The 24,169-nt window shown below is 40.2% G+C and overlaps 1 protein-coding gene across 8 annotated transcripts in view; it reads right to left on the bottom strand.

The window, feature by feature from the left end:
* The window catches only part of MCTP2 (multiple C2 and transmembrane domain containing 2), a 149,166-nt gene that overhangs the window by 10,492 nt on the left and 114,505 nt on the right, over positions 1 to 24,169 (bottom strand). For all 8 annotated transcript variants that reach the window (XM_069026017.1, XM_069026018.1, XM_069026019.1 and 5 more), the window contains 2 exons: positions 12,537 to 12,659; positions 9,656 to 9,697 (listed from right to left, as the gene is read on the bottom strand). In XM_069026017.1, coding sequence (XP_068882118.1) covers positions 9,656 to 9,697; positions 12,537 to 12,659 — 165 coding nt within the window. The remainder of the gene's footprint in view (positions 1 to 9,655; positions 9,698 to 12,536; positions 12,660 to 24,169) is intronic.

The raw sequence follows: 24,169 nt of genomic DNA, 5'->3' as shown, positions 1-24,169 counted from the left end.
ACTGGAAAAAAAAAAGCATCAAAGGAAAAAATGTCATTTTCCCTTTACATCGGCCATCTCAACTTCATTTCTTACTGCTTATTTTAGGCAACAACATTACAGGACATTACTACACATGTGCAGAAATAAAAAGGAAGCACAGAATGAATTAAAAATCAAAATTACTTAAATCAGGCTTGAAAACCAGTATACAATTATCAGCATTCAGCATTTCTTTGCCAGCAATCTAACACACATACAGGCATGCAAATTGGTGTGGTGCAGATATTCAAGCAAGAAATCAGCAAAACATTCACTTATTACAAAATGCAGAGCCCTGGACACTGATTTCACATCACATTTAGACACTTAAAAATCACTCCAATTTACCAAAAAAAAAGAAAAAAACAGCCCAAAAAAAACAACCCAACAAAACATTTTAAGCTGTGTTTTAACCAATCTGTTCCCAGAGAGGGGAGATGATGGCAAAGAGTATTTTGTATTCCTGTTCTCCATGGTCCGCACCAGTCAAGGTAGAGGAGAGGGAGGGTGGGAATGAGCAAGGGCCAGAGACATTTGCAGCAACACTGCTGCAATTCTGCCTCTGTGTTGTCATCCACATTATTCCTCCATGCAGGACAGGGTCAGAGGCTGTTTAAAGTCACACAGGGCCACAGAGGTGAGGGCTCTTGCTCCAGAATTTTGGCACTACCATGCTGGGACAGAGTTTGTGTGCACCTGAGACAGGGCACCACTCTAGAGAGCGTGCTGGAATAACCTGTGACCCATCCTTGGATGCTGAGAGGCAGGCATGGGAATGCAGCCCTTATATCACTTTGAATTACTTACTGTCCATTTCTCTTCCCAGTAATTTTTGAGTTTAAAAAGCCAGCCAAAACCACCATGGAGTTATCAAGCTCCAGACATTTGAATATTTGCCTTTAGGTTGCAAGTCAGTGCACAATGAATAGAAGCAGCATTTTAAATAATCACACATTTGGGTGTGAAAATGAGTATTTTTACATTAATAAAACAACCAACAAAAATGAAACCCTTGGGGTGTGAAATAACCCCAGAACAAAATAAATAAATAAATAGTCAGTTTATGTGAAAATAGCACCAAAAAGTCATTTTCACACAGCTCCAGTTATAATCTCGTTAGGCTCAAATGTAAATGACACATTGAAATTATATTTAACTATTTCCTCACTGGAATGGTACATCAGTCCATAGATGGCTTTTATTTCACCAAACTTGGAAGCAGAAGATGGGGAGCAGCTCATGGAAAACCAGACAGTGGGAATTTCATTCTGTCCAAATTCAGGCAGAGGGGTAAAGAAACCACTTAAATAAAGTGATATTGCAGGGCAAGCCTACTCTTGCTGCCCAGAGCTGCAAGGCAGATCATCTGCCAGCTCTATCTGCATCATGCTGACTTCATTTACACGTCCTCGATGGAGCTCAGAGATGTGGTGATAACACAGTTTAACCAACACAACACAACACAACTCCTGCTGCAGCCACGAAGCAGAGCCAGGAAATAAACCAGAAACTACCAGTCCCTATGTTATGAGAACTGCATGCCCATGCTCACCTGGCTGCATGCTAAAATCATCCCTGGATAACAGTGCTTTCAATTTCTGATACAAAATATGGCCAACCAATGTAAAGGCAGAGACAAACGGGGATTAGAAAGCCTTGTAAATAAAATCAGTTATTCGAGAGAAAAATAGGCTGCAACTGTCCCTGGAGTATGCGTGGTGTGCATTTTCATTTGAAAATCCTGGGAATTTGTCAACATCATTTCTTTGTTATTGTTGCTTTGTTCTGGAAACCTGCAGTCTAAACACATGGACAGGATTATTAGGTCACTGGTTAAGCAACAGAGAAGCAGACAAATGAGGTACAGCAAACAGGATTTTCCAAATTATTTAGGTTTTGGAGTGTTGTTTATGCTTTGTAAAGCCAGCACCTCACAAAACACTGTCAGAAGCAGTAAGAGTCCATCAGGATGACAGTCACTGGACCCTATTTATTAGTAAATGGGCAACTGTCAGAGAAAGCTATATTTGAACACTATTGTGTTAACGAAAAATGTAAAAAAAGAATCCAAAATACATCTTCCACTAAACACAGTTCCCCATCTGTGCAAGGTCCCACCCAGACAATTTTTCTCCATCCTCTTCAGGTATCATTTCTTTCTGATTTCTTTTGGACTCAACATATTCTACTGCTTGAAAACTGGATTTGGATACCGATAGTTCAAGATCACAGCTTAGAAGCTTTTGCAAGAATTGAAAATGAAATATCCTGCCTGTTTCTGGCATTATTTCCCTAAAACCAGTCATGAAACTTCCATTCCTTTAAGGCCTTTTTTTCCTTTATTTCTTAGCTGATTACAGCACTGTGGGTGGACCAAAACTAGTCTTCAGCCTCTGGGAAAGAATTAACTCCATCAGAATGAATTTACAACTGAGAATTAATTATATAATCAGTGTGTTACTTCAAATCTTCCTTGCATATCCTCATTTAAGAAACCTTCATTTCTACATTAATTGCTTGAACAAAACCACAAAAGGGGGTTTACAAAAGATTAAGCATGTCAGGGGAGGGGAAAAAAACCAACACCAACCAAGACCCAGCAATTTCAGAAATTAAGCCTTTTGTCTCCAGCTAACATACATCAACTTGAACTCGGGAATGAAGACACCAAATCTCTGGAAGATGCTCCTAGATTTTTCTATTTCTGAAATATGTAACAGTTAAACAGGACATATAAACACACTTAAAGGGTTACCACAGCTCTGGGATCTCCCTTCCCTGGAAGGAACTTATGTTGCTCTGAGACATTTAGGGTCAGTTGCAAAAGAAACCCTCACACAACCACAACACTGAGGGGTTTCCAATGCCAAAGACTTTAAAAGGGTGGGAATATGGGGCAGGCCAGGAGAGGACATCTCCAGCACTAACACAGCAAGTCACAACGGGTGAGCTACAAGAGTCAGAGCTGGTCTGGTGAGGGAAAATCCTGAGAGTTATGGGGGAAGACACTGAAGGCAAAATTCTTCAATCGTCTGCTCTGGAACAAAGGCCAAATACCACCCATTAGTGCTTCTTCTCCAGCCAAGCATCCATTACTGAATTCAAAGCTTGGATGGTGGAGATCCCCTAACTTCTTTTGATCATTTGTTTCAAAGATTAATAGCTTTCATCTTTACAGAAAGCTGTTTCCTATTTTTTAAATCTATCCTTCAAATATTTTTCCCCTGGATACATCCAAACCAGCAAGCAACGCTCCAAATGCACAGACAACTTTTGCTGTTGTTCTCTAAGTGTATTTCTGATGTATACTGCAAATATCATATGCACACAACGAAAAGTTAGGCTCGAAGCCACGGCTTAGTTCTACATAATACTTGCTCACTTGGATTTCATAGAAAACACTTGCAGAGAAAAATCTCGCATGCAACTTTCAAACAAGTGGTATTCATCAGCAGATTTCTGGCGTGCCAAGAGAAACTCAATATATAAAGCTGAGGAACACTTGGGGGCAAAGATGAGGAAAAGGGGAGGAGAAAACATAAATACAGATTAATGCAAAAGGAGGAAGAAAACAGGATACAGGCAGCTCAGTCAGGAATGAAAATTCTGAATATCTTCGGGGACTGGAAGAATTAGTCTGCCTAGCCCTGGGCTGGCCTAACTTTCAGGATTAGCTTTCTTACAGTAGCTGTCTCATTATGCTACTGCTGCTACAAGCACATTAGGGCAATGTTTTACTAGGATTTATCTAACGTACCAGTTATTAATTCTTCCATGTATTAGCAACAAACAAGATTGATGGAAAGGGAAAAGAAAGGAAAATAGCTCAGGCATGCATTCCTTTTTGCTCCACTATTATTCTGCTTTAAAAAAAACTCAGCAAAACATGCTGTAGTTATTTAGAGAAAAGCAGAGTTAGCCAAAGTTGGATTTAATTTGCAACTTGCTCTCTGCTAGACTACAAAACTCCGACCTTACCGGTGTCCAGCAAAACCTGTGCCAAACAACATCCTAGGGCCAAAACACTCGTCCATGAAGTACTTCTGAAAGCAAAAGGATTTTATTGGGTATAAACAGCAGACCACTGGCCTCTATTGTCTGCAGGGAACACTTCTCTAAAAGCTCCAGTCTAGCAGCAGAATGAAGCTCTTGTGGGAGGTGGTAGCCATAGAGTGACAGACAGTCTCTTGGTAGCTAAAATGAATTCCAGGCAGAGCTTTAAAAACAGTCACCACAGCAACCTTGAACTGGATCCTGCCTTTGGTGGGAGCCAAAGGCAGCTGAGAGGAGCCCAGCAATCTGCCTTGCTGAGTCACTGCCCTGCCCTGTGCTGCAGAGTCTGCTGTGTGTCGAGGAGAGCTCCCAGCCCTTCCAGGAGGATGGGCACCCGCAGGGGACGGCTGCCAAACTCTGAGCAGTTGCCTCGTGCAGTCCTGAAACTGTGCATCACAGGATCTTTTTGTTTATTAACACCATGCTGCAAATGTGCCTGCCTGTGGAAATTTAGCGAATCTGAGTGTACTTGAAATAATTACCAAATAGAGGAAATGCAACACATACAGGTCAATTTATGCTCTCAGTTAAAAAGGTGTGAAATCTGGAATAATTCCACCATAGCCAATAGAATCACTTCAGACTGGTACGAAGGAGAGCGGCATCAGTCCTAAAATGACACATTTGGAAAGCAATAGCACATCATCCTACAGCTCAGGCTGGGGAACACTGCCTGAAGGGCAGAAGATGACCACTCCATGCCTTGTTCAGCCATGCCTGCACTTTCTCTGCCTACACCAGATGAATTTCATCCATGCACAGGGGACCAGCAAAAGTCTCCTAAGCTAAACCCAAGAAAAATCTTATGTGGAAAAACCCTAGGTCATAATTCTGTTTCTTTCTCTATGCACAGGCGTGAAATGCAGAGGATTTAAGAAGCATTTTATGTACTTGCTCACGTTTTCACAGACATGTAAAGTAACCCAAACTCCACTGGTACTGCCACAAGTTTCCAAGCAATATCTGCAGTCACACCAGAATAAAACACAATTCAGGTGAGGAACACGTGCTTAAGAAGCAACAAGAATCAATCCTGAATGGAAATACAAAGTCATCAGTCATCTTTGATTTAAAAAACGGAAAGAAAATAAATTTTGTTAAAGTAAGTGCTTTCTGCTGGAAAAACATGAGACTTAAGAACAGTCACATGCTGATTAGACTTAAGCTACTGGATCATCACCTATCATCTAGGTAATAATCTTTAGCAATTTGGGGTACAGGAGAAAGAGAGATCTATTCATACATCTGGTCACTTCAAAATAAAATTTAACATTTTAAATAGCTGGAATTTTTACGGGATGAGAACTCCATGAGGTTCATGTGCTTGGCCCTGTGACCTGCCTAGTGCCACTTAATATTTCACCAGAGATTTAGAGAAGTTACAGTGCTGGCCTACCTACATCTAGGTAGGTAATCCTCTGTAAGAGGGAGAATTTTGGAGTGCCATAGGGCTGCTATGGCTCCTTTGTGAGGAGAGTCATACCACAGTGCCCAGGATATTTGAAAGTCCTCTGCAAGTCCCGCCTTTAAACTCCTTTCCCCCATCACCTCTAAACTGATGAATGGGTGGCTCATGACACTGATACAAGGACAGTGCCAGTTTATGGGATGTCTATGGATAAGACCAGTCCTAGACAATGCTGCAGTGCAAATAAGACATAACAAGAGACCATTCAACCTCCAGTTTCTTGTACAAAGAAGGCTCCCTGCAAAAGAGTAAAGCACAACCACAGCAACCCCTGAACTGAGTTGGTTTATGACACCATCTTGCCCACAATTTTGTGGAGGACATGGATGCTCCTCATCAGTCTGAACATACCGTGTGTATCATGGGGCATTTTCAAGTCCTTACCATAATTTCTCTTCAGCAATCTTAATGGGGGATGTTGAAACATCATATTGCAATTGTTGTATTGAAGAGAAAAAGAAAAACTAATGAAATTATTTATACTTCCAGGGAAGAAAACAATGAGATGATATTGTCTTGAATGACCTTTCCTAAGTATGGGGATATAGCATCTTACACAATAGACTTTTGGTTCATGTTTCAATTACTGACCTTTACTGCGGAGAAAATTAATGCAATTTTCATCGTAATCCACCCGTACAAATAAGATCCATACGGAAGGTTTCCACATGCTGAATCTAACTCAAATGGAAAATGTCAGCTGTTTGCTACTGGATGAATTTGACTTTAATTTGTTCGGCTGGAGTCTTTTTGAATTGTGTTCATAAAACTTTGTATATCTTTGGTACCTATTTTTGACAGAGAATTTCATATATTAAAGACATTGAATTTTTATTCTTTGGTGATTTCTTTCCACTTATGTTTTTTTTCCAATACAAGAGATACTAAACATTTCTTGGAAAGTGCCAAATAACTTGGCTTAAAGCCACAGTATCATTTGATCCTTCCCTGTTACACTGCACTAGCCAAGCAGGGCTACACTGGCTCACCACAGGATAGAAACTCTCCAAAAAAACCTCAAAAAACCAACAAAATTCCCACATAGGAATTGTTGTTGATTTAGTTTTGTCTCTGATTTTCTTTTGAATCAGTTACCAGACCTGAAAATAGTAGTAAATTAAGTTTGGTCTGTTGTGGAGGAGATGTAAACTTTTATTCAGGCAATGGAGAAGACTCCAAGGCTCTTTCCAGTCAGGTGCTACGACACAGTTACTCACAGGGTAACTGTCTGCTCTTGGAACTCCACAGCCATTATCAGAAACAGGAAAAACAAATAAAATAAATAGAAGTGGTCAATAATCAGACAACTTAAACTGAGTTGCATGCAGCTTGTCTATACCTTCTTACTGGCAGACTAAAGATGCTTCAGTGATGTGATTTTAAAACAACCCTTACTCAGCCTGACAGACCCCAGAGCTGACAGGACACAGCCTGAACTCTGTGTCCAAGATGGCACGAATCCGAGAAGGCATTTATCCACTGAAGAGCTCGTGCCAAAGGGACAGAGCACTGCTATCTTTTACAGCCCTCCATGCTGGTATGTGGGGAGGGCAGAGGGGGAAAGGACGGGAAAATCAGCAATTAAGCCCTGTCATTTAAGATAGATAGTCTAGGTGGAGGGAGTTAATCTGCTCTTGGGTTTTTGAACTAAGTGTCTGTGTATTTATAATTTGTAAACAGTTCATCTCTTCGAGGGTGTGTTACAATTCCCAGAAGCACGGTCTGTTATGTCTAACAGGCAGCAGAACCCAGAAGGGCTCTGTGTGCGAGTATTTTGATACAGCAGGATGACAGGAAACAGAAACAGTGACCTTGTACACCACAACCCAACTAGCAGATTTCAACTTTGGGAGCTCTTGTATTAGGGAGGAAAAAAAAAATACACAGAGTTCTTTTAAAGTAGAGATGTCTGTTTAAATGTTGACATTGCCATGAGATAGTGTCATAAAATTACATTTTTCTTACACTCCCCAGAGAGCATTGGCCACCCTCAGACTTGGAAAAGTGGCTTAGAATAACCTAATGTACTTAAAGATGCAAGTCATGGGAGTGCAAGCACGGCCCATCACTGCTGCACGGGGGTACACACAGGGCACAACAAAGACATTAAGGCAATTCTGCACAGCACTGGACATGGGACAAATGTAGGGGCTGGCAACTGTCTCTTCTGGCAAATCTGCGTCAGAATTCTATAGACCCGTAACAATTAAAATGAATTATGAATAATTACTGAAATGTTGGGATGTAAAGTGTTATCTTCACGAGAAAGCCTGCTGGGGGTGTCTACCGTGAGAGGCTTTAGCCAGTGCTACCAGCTCTCCGTGTCAGAGAGCCATGGAGTATGTGTGAGATGGAGAGAGAGGCAGCTCTCAAAATGGTAGGGCCAAATCATCAACAGCTCAACAGTGACTCTTGGGAATTTTCCCAAACCTGCATATTTAGTTAAAATAAACCAAGAAAGGGAACGACAGTGAAGCTGTTCGGGAGGAGGCGAAAATGCAAAGTCACTAAATCCATGCTAAAGTGACCCAGTTGTATTTGCAGAGAGAACCAAAGTCACTGGAGTTAAATGGAGGGTAAATGTAACCTAGAATATTTTAGCATTGCAGCAATGAATCTACGGCACACCACAGGAAACAGAGGATTTGATGCCTATTTAATACATTCTTACTTCTCTTTTCCCACCTCGGCACTTGCAAGGGAAAAAGAGGAATATTAAAATAGAAGAAAGTAAATGGGATTGTTCCAGTGAATAAGTTATACCTTTAGGCATCATACAAATAATATTTACAGGTGTCCAGAACCAGGTACCCACTAAATAGAAATGACAGACTTTTAGAGATACACAGTACTCCTTTGAAAAAGATGCAACTTTCATTTAGCAGCTTCTGATGAGTTTCAGATATTGGTCCATTCAGTTGACAAATTTTACGATGCAAAGAGTAAATTATAAATTAGAACATTTAAACAACTATTGTGTGTTGCAAGAAACTTGTAATTCAGCTGGATTGCCTAAATTTCACTTTATAACTTTGACGGATTTCTGGTTGCTCATTAAAATATAACCACCACAGAAGAGCAAGTCAAATTTAAATAACTATGCCCATCAATTAGTCTGCTGAGCTTTAATCCTAGGGGCTGCGACAGAGAAGAGCTAAGGTGCACTTGCTAGCTGTGGTATTGATTTACTTCTTAATGATCAACAATTTCACTGTAACACTTTTAAAACATAGAATATTCAAGAAGAGTCTCATTAACTTAGTATGCAATTTGAAAGTTTCACATCCCCTCGTGAACATTTTCTTCCTAACAGCTAATGTTCCTTTGCATGCTGTTGCTCGTTAAATAATTCCTCACCTTTTAGCTTTAAAGTATTTATAGATTATCAGATCCTCCTTCACTTACTTATGTTTTCTCAAGCTGTATACATTAAGTTCTCTTAATCTTTCTTCATATGTCATGACCTCTAATCCTTTTATCATTTGTCACTGTGGTTTGATAAACTTGGAAAAAAATCCAATGAATTTTTCACAGTGAGAAGAATGAGTAAGTATGTTCCAATAAAATAAAAAACAGGCCTTGCCAATTCCAATTCTTTCCACATTTCAGCCCTGAACTAAAACTGGTTTTTTTCCCAGGCTCTGAAAGAAATGTTGAGAAAATTCTAAGCAGCCCTCCACAAATCACACCAATTCTGGCCTACTGAAGTGGAAATGCCAAATCGTTTGGGGAAAGCCATTAGTGCAGAATGTCGTCCAGCACTCGGACTGGCAGCGAGGGGGGACTGTGCATCCTTGTGTGAGTCTTTGCACCTCCTCCACCCACACACACCCCTCTAGGTGCACATTCACAAACGTGAGCCCACTACAAGGGCAGGCACTAACTGGGGCTGCTCAGACTCTGTTGGTGTTCAGGGCTCACACAGGTACCGCCACTGGGGAAGGTGACACAAACCAACCCCTTCCTACTTTCAAATCTGCCAAGCAGAAAACTGCTGACAACTGTTTTCCCAGTTAATACAGATAATAACTGAAGATTTATGGAGAGAAGATTTGTTTGTGTTCTCCCACCTTCCTTCTGATTCTAGCCAACACAATCGTGAGAGATGCTTACCTTATCATCTTCATCCTCATCTTCATCCAAGCCCATAAGCTCCTGCAGAAGCAGATGTCCATATTACAAAACACAACAATTATTTTTTAATGACAGGCAATGTTCAAAAAGCTTATGATACTCCCACAACGTTTCACTACACAATTTTCTCCCACTTCTATTGGAAGTCATTAAAAAAACCCCACCACTTCTTCCTTTCCAAAACAGTGTTTTGTATTCAAGGACCCTTTTTTTTATGGTATTCTGAACAAGCATGAAATACCCTATACAAATTTTAAGTCTAAATAAAGCATTTGTGGCTGTGTCCAGTAATCTGAAGGCAACAGGCTTTCAAATTCATTGCCAACTTTTACTATCTGTAAACAGCTTTGTTCTCAGTCTTGCAAATGAACCAACTGGTATGTCAAGGCTGAGGACTCTATACTCAACTTGTTCCATCCCCACTGCCACAATGACTGCTCCCTCCCTTTAGGGCCATTACTGAAACATTAGACTTTAGAAAACACATTCATATGAACATAATCAATCTCACATAGAATCACAGCCAGATTTCTATGCAGCATTATTTCCTCCCTTTAACTTCTGTGCTGACAGGTAGGACAGAAAACAAAAGACTTGGCGAAGGCTTGGAATTAGGAGCACTTGGCTTTCAATTCAGGTATTTAATAAACTGAGCCTTTAACAGGGTCCTCCAGTTTTTTTCTTGGTTATTTAATAGCTACATTTGAGTCTGTGTACTACAAGTTTAAATACAGAAAACATGAAAAGAATGTGAAGAATCACAATAAAAAGATGGTTTGGATTTAGGGTTTTTTGGGGGGGTTGGGTGTTTCTCTTTTGGGGTTTTTTAATTTCTTTTTTTTCCCTTAAAAAGCAGTTGCATCTAGGATGTAAAAGGTACTGAGAGTTCAGACACACAGATTTATTCTCTGGCTCTCTGGAATACCCTAAGCAGATGAATTAACACTGATCATGGTTTAAATTTCTATAGAAGCTCCCCATCTGTAAATCATAAAACATTTTACCAATATTCACGAATTTAGCCTCCTGGCAAGTGGATCAGGAATACAAGGTTAATACTGTTATTCACATTTTATAGCACAGAAATCAGAGAGAATTTGAGGTTCACTTTTGCAAAGACTCTTGCTTGCATTCCTCTGTATACACAAAATGTGTGTGCTGGCACACAAAAACCAAAGGCAGTGAATATCCAGCCAAGGCCTGAAGAAGCAAAAAATAAATAAATGACTGTGTAAAAAGCATTGGTATTTTCAAGAAAACCTTTTCTCATCTGCAGGACAGATGTGACTGGGGCTAGCACCTGATTGTCTATTTTTGACCTACAGATGGTTAGAATCACAGACACACATAAAAAAGGAATCAGGTAATATTAAAGGCACTTTGACTACTTGTTCCATATGATCCCAATCCTGCAAAGCACTTTGGCAGATGTGTGATTTTGCTTATGCAAAATGCACCCCTGAATTTCATGGCATGGCATTGCTTACAGAATGTGTGACAGGAAAAGAGCCAAATTCCTGATGGACCTTTCTTTAGTATAACCACAATTAGCTGTATTTTTAGAAATAGCCTTTTTGCAGTGTCTACCTAAATGATGCTCTGCTCAATTTTTGTGCCTTATGCAAGACTCTCCTCACCTGAACATGCAACAAACTCACCACAGGATGAGGGAAGGGGCTGGAAGGTACACTCTGTGTATTTTTTCTGGGTAAGTTATTACTGTTATTTTTTATTGCCTTTTGTATTAAAAACAAAAACATCTGTTTGCCTGTGATTCTCCCACGTGGGAAGTTCTGCTTTTCTTGATGAAATCAAGTAGTCACTGAAGACACAAAGTATCTTTCTGCATTATTCTGGACTTGGCTGAAACTGGAGAAAAGCATTTCTTTTATCATGTTTTCAAATTAACCCTCCCCTGGTCTGGATAATGCAACTTCTCCTGTTTTCTAGGAATCTTTCCATGTGGGAGTGGATGAAAACTAAACTGGGAGCAACTTTTCCCACTGAAACGAATAAACCAGCTATTGACTTTTTTAATTCCAGGATATGATGTTTTTGTGTAAAATCCACTTGGCTCACTCAGGTGAAGGTATTCTACATGGCTACTAATGTCAATCATCTTTTTATCGAAAGTTAGAAGGAAGCTATCTTTTGGCTTCCACTTCATTACTGTATTTATTTCACTTTTGGAAAGAAAATATTATGGACATTCATGAATTTACTCTCCTTTCTAAATGTAATAACCATTGTTATGGGAGTGAAGACAGTGGTCAACATCAAACAGCACTTCATACCCCAACAGTAGCACTTTGTCACACTTGGTGATTACTTCTGTATTTAAACCTTTCTTTCTCCCAAGTTAAAAACCAAAGGCTAAATTTCTGGGGGGAAAAAAATTTGTCTTTTAAGAGCTGGGGGTGGGAAGGAGGAATAAAAGCTTCTTAAAACCTCAGATCACAGGACAAGGCTTAAAAGAACTACATTCTCTTTTGGATTCAATTGACTTTCCTCTTCTGTGAAACATGAATCATTAGTGTGTTGCAAAGTGTAATGGCAGGAGGGGAATGGCTTTTAGGAACTTGTTGCTTTGCAAGGCTTTCTTAATTCAACTTAAAAACCTTTGTAGTTATTTAGTAAGTGAAATCCTCCTCCTACACACTCTCGTCTTCTTCTCCTACTACTCTGAATGGTTTATTGCTTTAATTGAATAATGAAAATTGAGAGGGTTGAGGTTTCTTTTCAGGAACTTTGAAACAGAAGCGCTGTTTAACTACACAACCACTTCAATGCCAGTGAAACGCGTGACGCCTCGCGCAGGGCAAGCTGGGGCTGCCAGCAGTGTTACTGTCACTCCACTTGCCTGGGCATCCTGGGCATTATTGACCTTCCCTGTTGTGACGAGGGAGAAATTGTATGCAAAGAGCACCAGCAAAGCCAGGGGCACCATGTACAGCTCCACGGTCCAGACGGTGACCACAAACACCTGGGAGAATACAAACAAGTGTTTAAAGGGAAAGACACGTAAGAAAGGCTGTCAGTCATTATCACCCTGTACATCCATCCTTGAATCTCTGCTAACCTCATTCAGACTATTATTTTAGCACAGAAATCTGCTCTCTCTATTCTGTGTGAGTTCATTAGGCTGCTGCTTGTTGGCTTCTCCTCCCCTGTATCCAGGGAAGGAGAAGGCCACAAACATAAGGTCAGTCCAAAGGCTTTATCCACTCCTTCCTGGGACCCCTCCAGCCTGAAAGCCTTTTGTCCTTAGTGCTAGTGTATAACAGATGCACTTAGGCAAACCTGCTCCACTTCATCAAACCCTAATTGCCAGGGGGTCTTTCCCAGGCTGGGGAAGAGCATTTTCCTCTTGTGCAACAGGAGCCCTGGAGCTCCCTTGTCACTCCACAGGGGATGATCAGCAAATGCATCTTTACCATTAATCCACCTATACTCTTGGCACATCAGCACACAGAAAGGACTGTCACCGTCCAGAAGGCAAGGCCTTAGGTTGCACATGATGCATTATTTTGGAAAGGGATCCTGTCAGCCTAGTCTCCATTCTCATACTCTTGCCATTTTTCAGCACAGCATATTCTGATTTCACTAGATCTTTACAGAGTCTCTTTTCCTAAAATCCAGTACAAGTCTGTGTGTTTGGACTGGTACCTGACAAAACTCACTAACAGCAAAACCAGAAGCCAAGCTGGAACAGCAAAGCACACAGATAACATGATGGGGATTTAAAAAGCACATAGGATTTTTCAAAAAACTGTATCAAGGCAAACTGCAATCCTATCTTACAAGTACCAACAACACCTGAACAGACAAACTTGGAGGGGTTGGCAATGCAAAGTTAATAAACTAAATCCAGAACTGCCATAAAATGTATGTTGTGATCCCATTTCCTTTTCTACTCTTACACAGTGCTTCCAGAACAACTGCCTAATGCTGGTAACAACTTGAAGCTATTTTAAGCAATCTCCTTCAAAGACAAGGCACAAACACATTTTTCTGATTTTTCTTCCCCCAGAGGAAGCTGGTTTGATCAGAAACAACAATCACATTTTTACAATAATACAGGTAACTGGAAATGAGTCAGGTCCAGTAAGAGTATCTCAAACAACAACAAAGGGAAAACCCTATGGGTGATGAGGAAGCTAAATCTCTACCTCCCCTCATCCTTGGCCTGCCAGATACTACATATAAAGACAATGCTGGCAGTTGTAGAATGGGATATTTATGGCAATGTATTTTGTGTTATGGACCTGAAAGTGTAACCACATTGTACCAAAGAAACGCTTCCCATTGCATTCAGCAGCGTGAGAATTTATACCCCTACAAAACAGCAGCTGTTTTAACTTTTTAAACAAAAAGACTTGTCTGACATCAGACAAATGGCCACTTAATGCCTACCATGGGCCAAACATAAACCAAGAAATAATGCCTGTACCCATAACCTTACCCAAACAGCACTTGCATTTTCCAGAGTGTACCTGATTTCATGTTAGCTGTTGCTATGCAAGGAATTAGACTGTCATCCTGTTCTTGGCATTTGTTGGCCAGTAAAGCAAACTTTGAGATATACTCATTTATAAAATGGGCTGACATCCAGGCAATATATCCCCATGCTATTGATTTGCAGCACAAGAATGTGTGGAAGACAATTTGGTTTTGGTTTTTTTTTTTCCTTTTTGATCCTGTTTTTCAACATACTAAAAAATTAGAAGTGATAATGATTCACACAGCCACATTTTGCATGTAAGCAAGGCAACAGAAACACATGAATCCAGGCCAAGAATTGGTACTTGATTTGTCTTACAGGAGTCTTTCATAACTTTAGCTAATAAAACCTCCAAAAATCGTGATATTCCCAGCCAAAACATCTCCCAAAATGAGAAGTTCTAACCCAAAAAAGTTCCTCTGAAGCTATTCCAACTCCCTGGGATGAATATATGCTTGTCTTTAAAGACAAAGTGAAGATGATACCAGCTTCTGTCCGACTCTAAATGTCACTCCAAAGAACGAGGACCTGTTATTTTACATATCTCCACAGGTCTCTTTCTCAGGTACACAAAGATTAAAAAAAAGACATACATATAAATATCCATCCAATCCTTATGTAAATTCCTTTCATGGAAATTGCTGTTTCCAGGTATTCATTCAAAACATTTGCTTCAGCCCATGGGAGGGTGTTGCATTTGCACCACCTCCCTGGGGTACGAGCAAACTCAGCCTTCTCCTGATGCAGCAAAAAGACCCTACCAGCAGCCAGCCCGGCAAAGTCCTACAAGGAGTCAATGAAGCTCTTGAAGAACCTCTCTTCATTCACTCAATTGCAGGACTTGACCCAATTTTAGTGCATCTGTCACAATCCTATGTGAACATCACTCTGCTCGGCTGCAAGTGCAACACAACCTTGCAATCTCAGGTCATTTAGGCAAGCTACGAAATCAAGACCTTGGTGATTTTAGATCTTGCAGTACATTTTGTGTATTATTAAGTTTCAGACCTCAACTAAAACTTCAGCCTTAATTACAAAATCTCACTGTAGGCTCAATGGGTAGCTGAGGCATGCTGTCTCTTCCTTTCTAATGCTGACTGGTTAATCAGCTGCTGAGTTATAGCTCAGACAGTGAAGCTTTGATAGAGCTCCCACATCTCCTTAACAAGAGTTGCTTTGCCGCTACCGCCACAGTACAGGAAACTTTCATTACTGTGACACGACACAGACACAAGACAAATTGATTTAGCTATTCAGAAATTATTTAGCCTCGGAGGTATGGGAAATGATTGCTGTGAACATACAGTACATAATAAAAGTTCAGAGTGTGTTTATAGAGCGAATAGAAATATTTCTGTGTTCTAACAGCCTTTTGAGCAGTTCTGTGGCATCAGTTTTCAAAGCAGATCCCAAGAGGGCCCATGTCCTACTTTATCAACTTTCAGGCAGCTCCCTGACACTGACCACAGCACCAGCAGCCCTGTGACACAGATACCCCCTCCCCAAATGACAAGGTCCTCAATCATGCATGTTTTTACTCTCTCCTCAGTGATACTTTATGCCTGGGAGAAAGTCCTGAATTATGCTCCCTAAATTATTTCCTTATCAATATTTTTTTTTGCCAAAACTCAAGAATGCTTCAGCTGCTGATGTAAATAATGGCTAATGCAAGGAACAGTATTTTCTTGATTTCTTGCCATCCCCAGTCTGCCTTTTGTCTAATACATAAACTAGAAAGGGAATCCATTAACAGGTTCAGATCACTTTCCCAATACCACAGAAGCCAGGGACACACACCAAGACCCTGTTTCAAATGATGCAGTTTCATTTCTTTTTCGATGTTTCACGTTGTTAGACCAAGTTCTGTCAGACATGATCCATTACATAATTGATACTTTTTCTGCCAGGCTTCACACTGTGCATGGGAGAAGTTAAAAGCACAGCAGCCAATTTCTAAACTAAGAGTTAAGTGAGTTTTCTGCAGTACTCCTTCTAATGCAATCTGGGAGTATAAAAGCCTATTATAGAAGTGAGCACTTTAATTCACAGCATTCTAAAACAATGATCAAAATAGAAACAGAAATGGGATAGACCTATCTAGAGGGAAAGAAAAAAAAAAGAGCTCTTGAAACTAATATTTAGACTAGAGCTCTACCTAAAAGACAACAGCAATATCACAGCCTTGGAGAAAGGACCACTTGATTTCAGCTGATTAATGTGTTGCAATTTCAAAGGGCCTAATAACTACAAGTTAAAGCTCTGGAGGTTTGGAAGCTGTTTCATCTGAAAATCATTGAAGAGGGGTCCAACTGTTCCTGTCAAGAAGCATGGAGTTTGAACAACCATGAGAGTGGCCCTTTTGACAGCAGTACAAAAGATGAGAGAAGGCAGCCTCAACTGAAAGTAAAAACAAACCCTTAGAAACACGTTTCAAATCTGGTTTTTCTGCCGCTCTGGTTCCAATTTAGCATCTGACTATTAAGACCAGATTTTAGACGGGTGTCTACTAAAATATGCCCATAAAACATTTGTCACCAGCAAACCCACAGTCATGGGATAGAACAGTTTTAAGAGGTTTAGAAACCTAGCATTAGATAGGATTTTCTGCATGATTTTTCTACACAGCAATTACAGTTTTTCTAAGTGTAAAATAAACAGGCTCTTTTTGACCCGGTAAGCCTTTGTGGTGGAGTGAAGGATGCTGTGTTGTGTGACAGAATAGCTCTTGGACAACAACAGTCATGGGAGGAGAGTGATACATTCCATCAGATGGAAGAAATAAAAGTGAAAGGAGATTAAATGCATGCGAGGAACCTATGGTAAAGAATTATTTTCTCGGCCAATGTAGGCTCCACTGCTAATGAAATGCCTCATCAGCAGAGCTGTGAAAAATATTATTTGAAACTCCAAGTTTCAAAACCCCCAATTTATCTGAACTCTAAACTCCTAAAAGCTTCATCAAAAGTTTCCTTGTGATTTAAAAACACACCCTTGTGTAACTTGTGAAGGCAGGAGAAAAACCTGGGCTGATACTGCTGTGAACGTCCAAGTTTGGTTTTGAGCTAAACTAAACCAAGTCAGTGAATTTGATCTGAGCCAGAAAGACGTGCTCCCCTTTATTTACAGGGGAGAGGAATGCTGTATTGCTAACTTATTTGTAGTCTACACAGTTTCAAGTTGCCACGTATGCACAAATGAACTCTGTAAAAAAGGAGAAATTTTTGAAAATAAATATTCAGGGACAAATTCTCTTGTTTTTTGGGGTTTCTAAGCTCTCAGTCTCTCTGCTCCAAACAAAATACAGGATACTAGCCAATAACATAAGATACTGGCTCCCCAAAAGGGCACTCAAATCCCTTGGAGGCAATAAGCCTGTCAACAACAAATTATTTCTGACAGATACTTATTCCTGCCCTTAGATAGGGAGAATACAAGAGTAGAGGAGAGAATGAACACACTCACAGAGAGCAGTACATTTGTGCATATGTGCATCTATAGCTGTGCATATGGAGCCATCTCTTCCAGATATGGGCAATATGGATGCAGGAACACAGCAGTTCTGAGCCCCCACTGACAAAAATCAGGGTGCCTGGTGAGGGCCCAGACTGATGGGAATGCACCAACAGGGCTTGTGCTCTTGGGCTGGCTTTGCATGGAATAGTGGGAATATTAACAAAAAGAATCCATTGAAAAGAATGCAAATTAGCTTTATGCACCCCTACCTCAAGGCACGGCAAAAAAAAGGTTGAGGAAACCATGCAGCATGTATTTCCCACAAAAGATCCTCCTCCAAAGATGCATTCCAGAGTCGTTCTGAGTTCTCCTTCCCACATCCACCTGATGCTCCCTGACCTCCGAGTGCGCTCTTACTGCACTTCACAGCTGCTAAACTGGAGCTCAAGGAGGGTCGGTTCTGAGCACAGTCACTCCCTCATTGCAATGCAATAATGGAGAACGTGGCAGGAAGAGAAATTATGCTTAAATAAACCAGCACTGGCAGAGGAAACCTATTTACTTTAGATTCAATTTGTTTTTTGTGTCCCCGGCAGAAGAACGCGGAGCATCTCAACGGCGGCGTGGAACGTGCGCTGTATCGAACGGCAACGACCAAAATCAAAAATGACCTCAAGGAACAGAGCTCTTTAAATATTTATGCCACATTACAAATTATCTCTGCATTGCTCCACACACCAGAGTACAACTTACTGATTTTTTTAAGGGTGTACCACAAGGCAAAAAAGATCTTTGAAGCAAGTGTAAACACAACCAGAATCTAAAAACAAAGACACAAAAAATCCACTTAAGCATCCCAAAAGCCAAACCAAAGAATTGAACTGTGCCCCAAAAAACCTCAGTCTGCCTAACCTGTGACTGCACAGAACCAAGCATAGTTTGTTGCCACGTACATCTACCTAATGGTTTTTTTTTCTCAGGTAATGCTTTGGGTAGCAAACAACAAGCCATGTTTGCCCAAACCAGCTGTTTGCATGGACTAAATGACACAAAGCCATGTCCTGCTGCCATATCCACATCCCAGCTCTTCTTTTCCCAACTGCACCTTGCTGAGTGAATGGCCCAGGATGAGCTCAAGGGGGAAAAAGGGGCACCAGCTTGTTGGGAGGTACCCAACTTGTGCTTGACAATTTACATCACGTGTGAGGATTCAACAAGGAAAAGGAGTAATAGAATAAAGCCTGTGGAGGATGGGAACTCTGGTCAGCATGGTCACAATTTTACCAAATATTCAAAAGCAAAAGAAAAAACAATGTTCCTCATTCCCAACAAAGAAGAGATGCAAAACAACCAACAAAAATAGTCCCAAAAACACGCTAAAAAACTCATACTGTTTAAGTCAATATGTGTTAGGGCCTTTTTTGTCATTGCCTAATTTAGACTCTTCAGGGGGATCTCATTTTCTCTGCTGCTGGTAGGAAGTAGAGACTCATTTGTGTTTTAAATGAAAGCTGTGATTCATGTGCAATCACAGGACTCTTAAGAAATGGTGCTTTAAGAAGAAGCATGTTCTGCAAAAGTCGCAGAGAAATCAGAAGAGCTGACAATATTGCAATCTGTTCTCCACCATCCTCTTGGGATACTGCCGTCGGAAACTCCATCAGGGAAGGTTGGGATGCTACACTCAAGACTGCAAACACTTACAAAATGTCCCCACTCTGAGCCTGAATTACTGTTGTCATTAACATGTTCAATGGATTTATCCCCTACTCATAACAATGCCTGGAATCAGAAAGTGATAACAACAAAACAAAAACTAAACTAATTAAAAAGCAACGGTTTTCTTTTATTCTGATTATTTTCATTACGTTAATGAGGTTACCCAGCCTAGAAAAGTGGCACCAAGATCCTTAGATATATTTCTGCAATGAGGAGGTCAGGGAAGAGGCACTCTGTCTAAATTTATTTCACTGAACTTACCACCTGTAAAGTCTACGTGTAAGTTAAGATCCCTACATTGTATTCCAGCTATTTGAAAATGACCTGGCACATCGGTCAGTGTGGGTGATAATTTCCAACACGAGGGGCTGCATGCCTGGGGGTGTCACGTTTGTCCTCTACAACATGTGCATCTAAACCCCAAAGCCAATGCCCACGAGTCCAGTGGGTGCCTCTGTCCAATTTTCTCGTGGCTGCTACTTTATCCCTAATCCCTAAAAGAGGTTAAAACAAAATCAGCTACAACACGAGTTTTGGGTTCTATATTTATGTATGTACAACAGTTTTAGAGTAAAAGATTTCAAATCCTTTTAGGCGGCAGACACTGAAGAAATAGCTGTTTGCCAACATGCTGACTGGTCTAATTTTTCCCTCATGCTTTTATCTAACGTATTTTACATTTCCCGTGCCAAGTAAAATACAGTTAAGACCCTCAAGCAATAAAGCTTAAAATCAGAATAAAAAACAACAAAAAAAGGAAAAAATATTACAACCGTTTTCTATGTTTTGGGGTAATCATCTGGGGATGGGCCAGGGGAATAAATCTGCATGTTATTTCTAAAGGGGTAACTATGACAGACCAAGGTAAGTGGAGAAGATCGCAAAACAAAGAGGAGGAGACATGCAAGAAAAAATTTTTTTTTGCTTTATATCATAGATAAATTAAATGGTCATTTTTAACTGTAATGTTTTGGTTTGTTTCTCAGTGGGGTCATAGCTTTGGAATTATTCTCATACACAAAGTTATAATCTATTTGCAGGGAAGACAGGCATCATGCAAGTTAAAAGTAAATAATTCTTCCCAAAAGCATCAGAAAAAAATATTTGTGCTACTTAAAAGAAGGCAGAAATGTAGGCAAATTTTATTTATTCTGGATAAGGTGAACACCTTAAAAGGGTCATGAAAAAAATTATCATTAGCTGAGCTGATAAATGTCCACTTATTTGGAGATATATTTGTTACCATTTTGAGAAACATTAGTAGTGAGGGACAGATGGTGACGTAATTGTTCCACAGTGGAAGGAGTGTTGGTGGAAGTGCTCTTAAATTTGGGCTCTCAATTGGGTTCCAATTGGTAACAAATGGGAGTCTTAAATGATATGTTTAAACTACTTTAATGACTCCTCCTTCACATTCATAATGTAAATTAGAGCTGAATGAGTAAAGGAAAAAGGCTCTCTAACAAAGCAGACACATTAAATTAGACTTAGTTCAGTGTTCAGTGAGAATCACCCATAAGGTTACTTCCCTCGCAACTCCAGCTATGGCACAGGGGGAAAAAGAAAAATCAAAGAATGGGTTTGTACAACCTGGCAGTAAACCCAGATAAATTAGAAATAGATGATTGTAACAACAATTGGTGCAAAACTGCCTGGTACCCTCTTTTCCAAAACCTCCAGTCCTAAAAAAAACATTTCCAGACTGAAACAGAGCAAAGGAACAAAAAATAATTAAAAAAACCCCACAAACCAACAAACCAGTAAAGCAAGATCACAAACCCAGAAATCTAAAAACACCTCTAAAGCACACGTAAAGGAGTAAGATGATATCCTTTCAGGCAAAGAATTCCAGATTATTCTCTGTCCTTAAGCTGTACCTGGGATTCCCCACCACAGCCCCATGCCAGAGCCCAGAAGGTCTCTTCATCTACCTGGGATAGATTTCCCAGAGAGAAGAGGAGAGATGTAGTTCATAACTTACCCCCAGCCCTCTCCACACCTGATACACACCCAGGACACCAGGAACTGTGTGATTACACAACACTTAAACAATTTCAGCAGGTTCATACTCTACAGTGTGACAAAATTGCTGCATTACAGAACAAATGCATGAAGCTGACTGAGGCTCACTGTAATTATACCCTGGATATGTTACCATTGTAAGCTAACAGCAGTGACACACAAAAAAACCCCCTTGCATATTGACAGCATGACTATGTAATAGAGATTTTCCACTAGCAGACCTGTAGCATCTTGCTTTCCAAAACACAGAGTAATCTTTCAAAAAAAAAAAAAAAATTAAAAGTTGCAAGACTCTCTCAATTTCAGGCAGCTGTTCAGGTAAAACTAAAGCCAGAAGATTGTTTATTTTAATAAAGCTATTATATGTGCAACTCCAAATTAGGAATGGCAGGAAACTGGGGGATGCCTAAACCATCACCACCTGTTTGCCCTGAAAATCAATTAAAGTCACACTATCACAGCAATCCCTTCCTAGCTAATAAAAGTTATACAGCTTCAACATGCAGCTTTAGGTGCTTTGTGGGAATGTGCCTGAAATCTAAATCCTGAGTCTCACATTACTTCGATACTAAACACAACTCTGAACCACTGTAAAACTTGCTTTTTTGGGGTTAGAGAAGGTGTTTAGAGAAAAGAGATCCCGAAATGCTGTTTTGATGCAGTGGATTGAACTAATAATCAGTAAATTCTAATGATTCAGCCAAGAACATTATATACAGTTTGAAGTAGGAGAAAACTGAAGTCCTTTATGACACATGCCTGTTCAACATATTCTGTGCTGCAGAACAGATCCAACTTTACAAGTTGAAAGCAAGGGCAGTAGAGACATCCCAAGTGTTTTAGTAATTAAACGAATATGCATAATGAACCATATGCCCAAAGGGCCTGTTCTTCATGTGGGCCAGATTTTTGTTTGAATTTTTAATTTTTATATACAGATGAAACATTTCATGTAATATAGCAACAGTGCAAAGGAACATGCTATGCAGGAAGGGAAGGAGGAACTACCCATGTGAGAACGATCAGAATATACTTGATGAATTCTGCTCCTCAATTTCCAATTCAGAGCCAAGAGGGCTTTAAAAAAAACAAAAAAAGAAAGAAAGAAAAAATCCTTTTCTCCTTTGAACAGCTGTATTAGTCATCTGCTCAGAGTCTAGAAAAGAGGCATTGAATATATGTATATTCATATAGGTCATATTTATACATTTATGTGTGAAATGGATTTGATACACCAACACATTTAGATGCTGCAAGACTAGCAAAAACACAGACATTATCAAATTGAAAAGCTTCTGATCCACCCGGAAAAATAACTACAGGATGGCTCTCTGGTCGGCAGGACCTGTCATGTCGTGTGAGCTGCAGTGGAACAGGACACACTCACATCTGTCTGTGAAACAGGAACGGGGGTTTTTAAAAAGATGGGTCAAATTCCACTCTTGTTACAGTAATGTTACCCTACTGTGAACGTGAGGATACCACAGCCTTGCTGCAGAAATATTCAATCCCCCAAGTTCTCCTGGGGTGGAGCCTTCTCCTTTCTCAGTAACATTTACCTTTTTTCCATCCCTTGCCCTTAAAGTACTTTCCAAGCAAAACCAGCATCGTTTGCAAAGGTAAGCTATTTCAAATATCTAGACTGCCAAATAACAAACTGGTTCTTTTAAATGGTTCTGATCCATCAGGCAAATTTCTATTTTGCATCATAAAATCAGTCTGGACATTCTGGTTCAGAAGCAAAAAAACTTTCCTGCTTTGAGCTTCACCAGCTTTCCGAGTAAATTTTTGTAAACAAGTTTCAGGCTTTGTGGACCAAGAGAACTCAAATCCTAATCAGACTTAGTAAGGGAGAGGAAAATTTGGGAGAAAATAGCAGCCTGCCCCACAGCAGCTGAGGTGTGGCACTGCCCTGGGATAAACAAGCTGTGGCTGTGTGTGCCTGACTCGGTCCCACAGAGATATGCTCCCCAGCAATTAGGGATGGAGACATTAACGTGATCACTTCTGAAGTAAAAGGGTGACTTTTCATCACTTTCAGGAGTTAAACCTTGCCTGGCACTTCAGGAACTCCGATCACCAAAAGCAAGTGGCATGGCAATGTAGGAGCAACCCTGGCCCCAGGACTAAGAGTATTTAAAAGCTGAAATGAGTTGTAAAGAGTAGCATTCATTGCTCTCAGTCCTAATTCAGGGTCTGTGCTTTTGCCACCGCTTGGTTTGCATGATCTAGTGGTCTCCGTGGAAAGACAGATAAACTTCAACAGCTGTCAGAAGACAAAAATTGACAAGGAGCATCACCTTTCCTGACTGTTTAAATCCTTTAAGGAAGTGTTGGAGCAATTAGAGAGGGAGTCTAATCTTTGCAGAGTGCATTAACACTCTCCGACCTCCCAGACAATAGATCAGACCTCGGACACATAATGCTTCCCTAAGGCTTTTTAACCAGAGCATTTGATCTCATCGTCACTCTGTGTGTCTTACTATGGGTATCAGTGTGTGAGACAGGATTCATTGGGCACTGAAGGACCACTGTCTCTGCCAGTATTCATACAACTTTCAGAAAGAAAAGCAGGAATTGCTTTCATTGCACTGCATGCTGCTGCAGAAGTACTACTTCCCAGAAGAAGGGGGAAAAGAAAAAAAAAAGAAACAAAACAAGATTAAAACCATCCAGAGCAGCTCTGCAAAACGTCTTCATTTTTATTAATCTCATATTTCCTTTCTACTGCCACTGTTTATTTCCCAGCTTTGGAATATAAATCTTTTTTTTTTTTTTAAAAAAAAGCTTAGATTAGT

Source organism: Aphelocoma coerulescens, chromosome 10, assembly GCF_041296385.1.
Source record: "Aphelocoma coerulescens isolate FSJ_1873_10779 chromosome 10, UR_Acoe_1.0, whole genome shotgun sequence".
NCBI classification, from domain to species: domain Eukaryota; kingdom Metazoa; phylum Chordata; class Aves; order Passeriformes; family Corvidae; genus Aphelocoma; species Aphelocoma coerulescens.
This window is presented reverse-complemented; position numbering and strand designations above follow the sequence as displayed.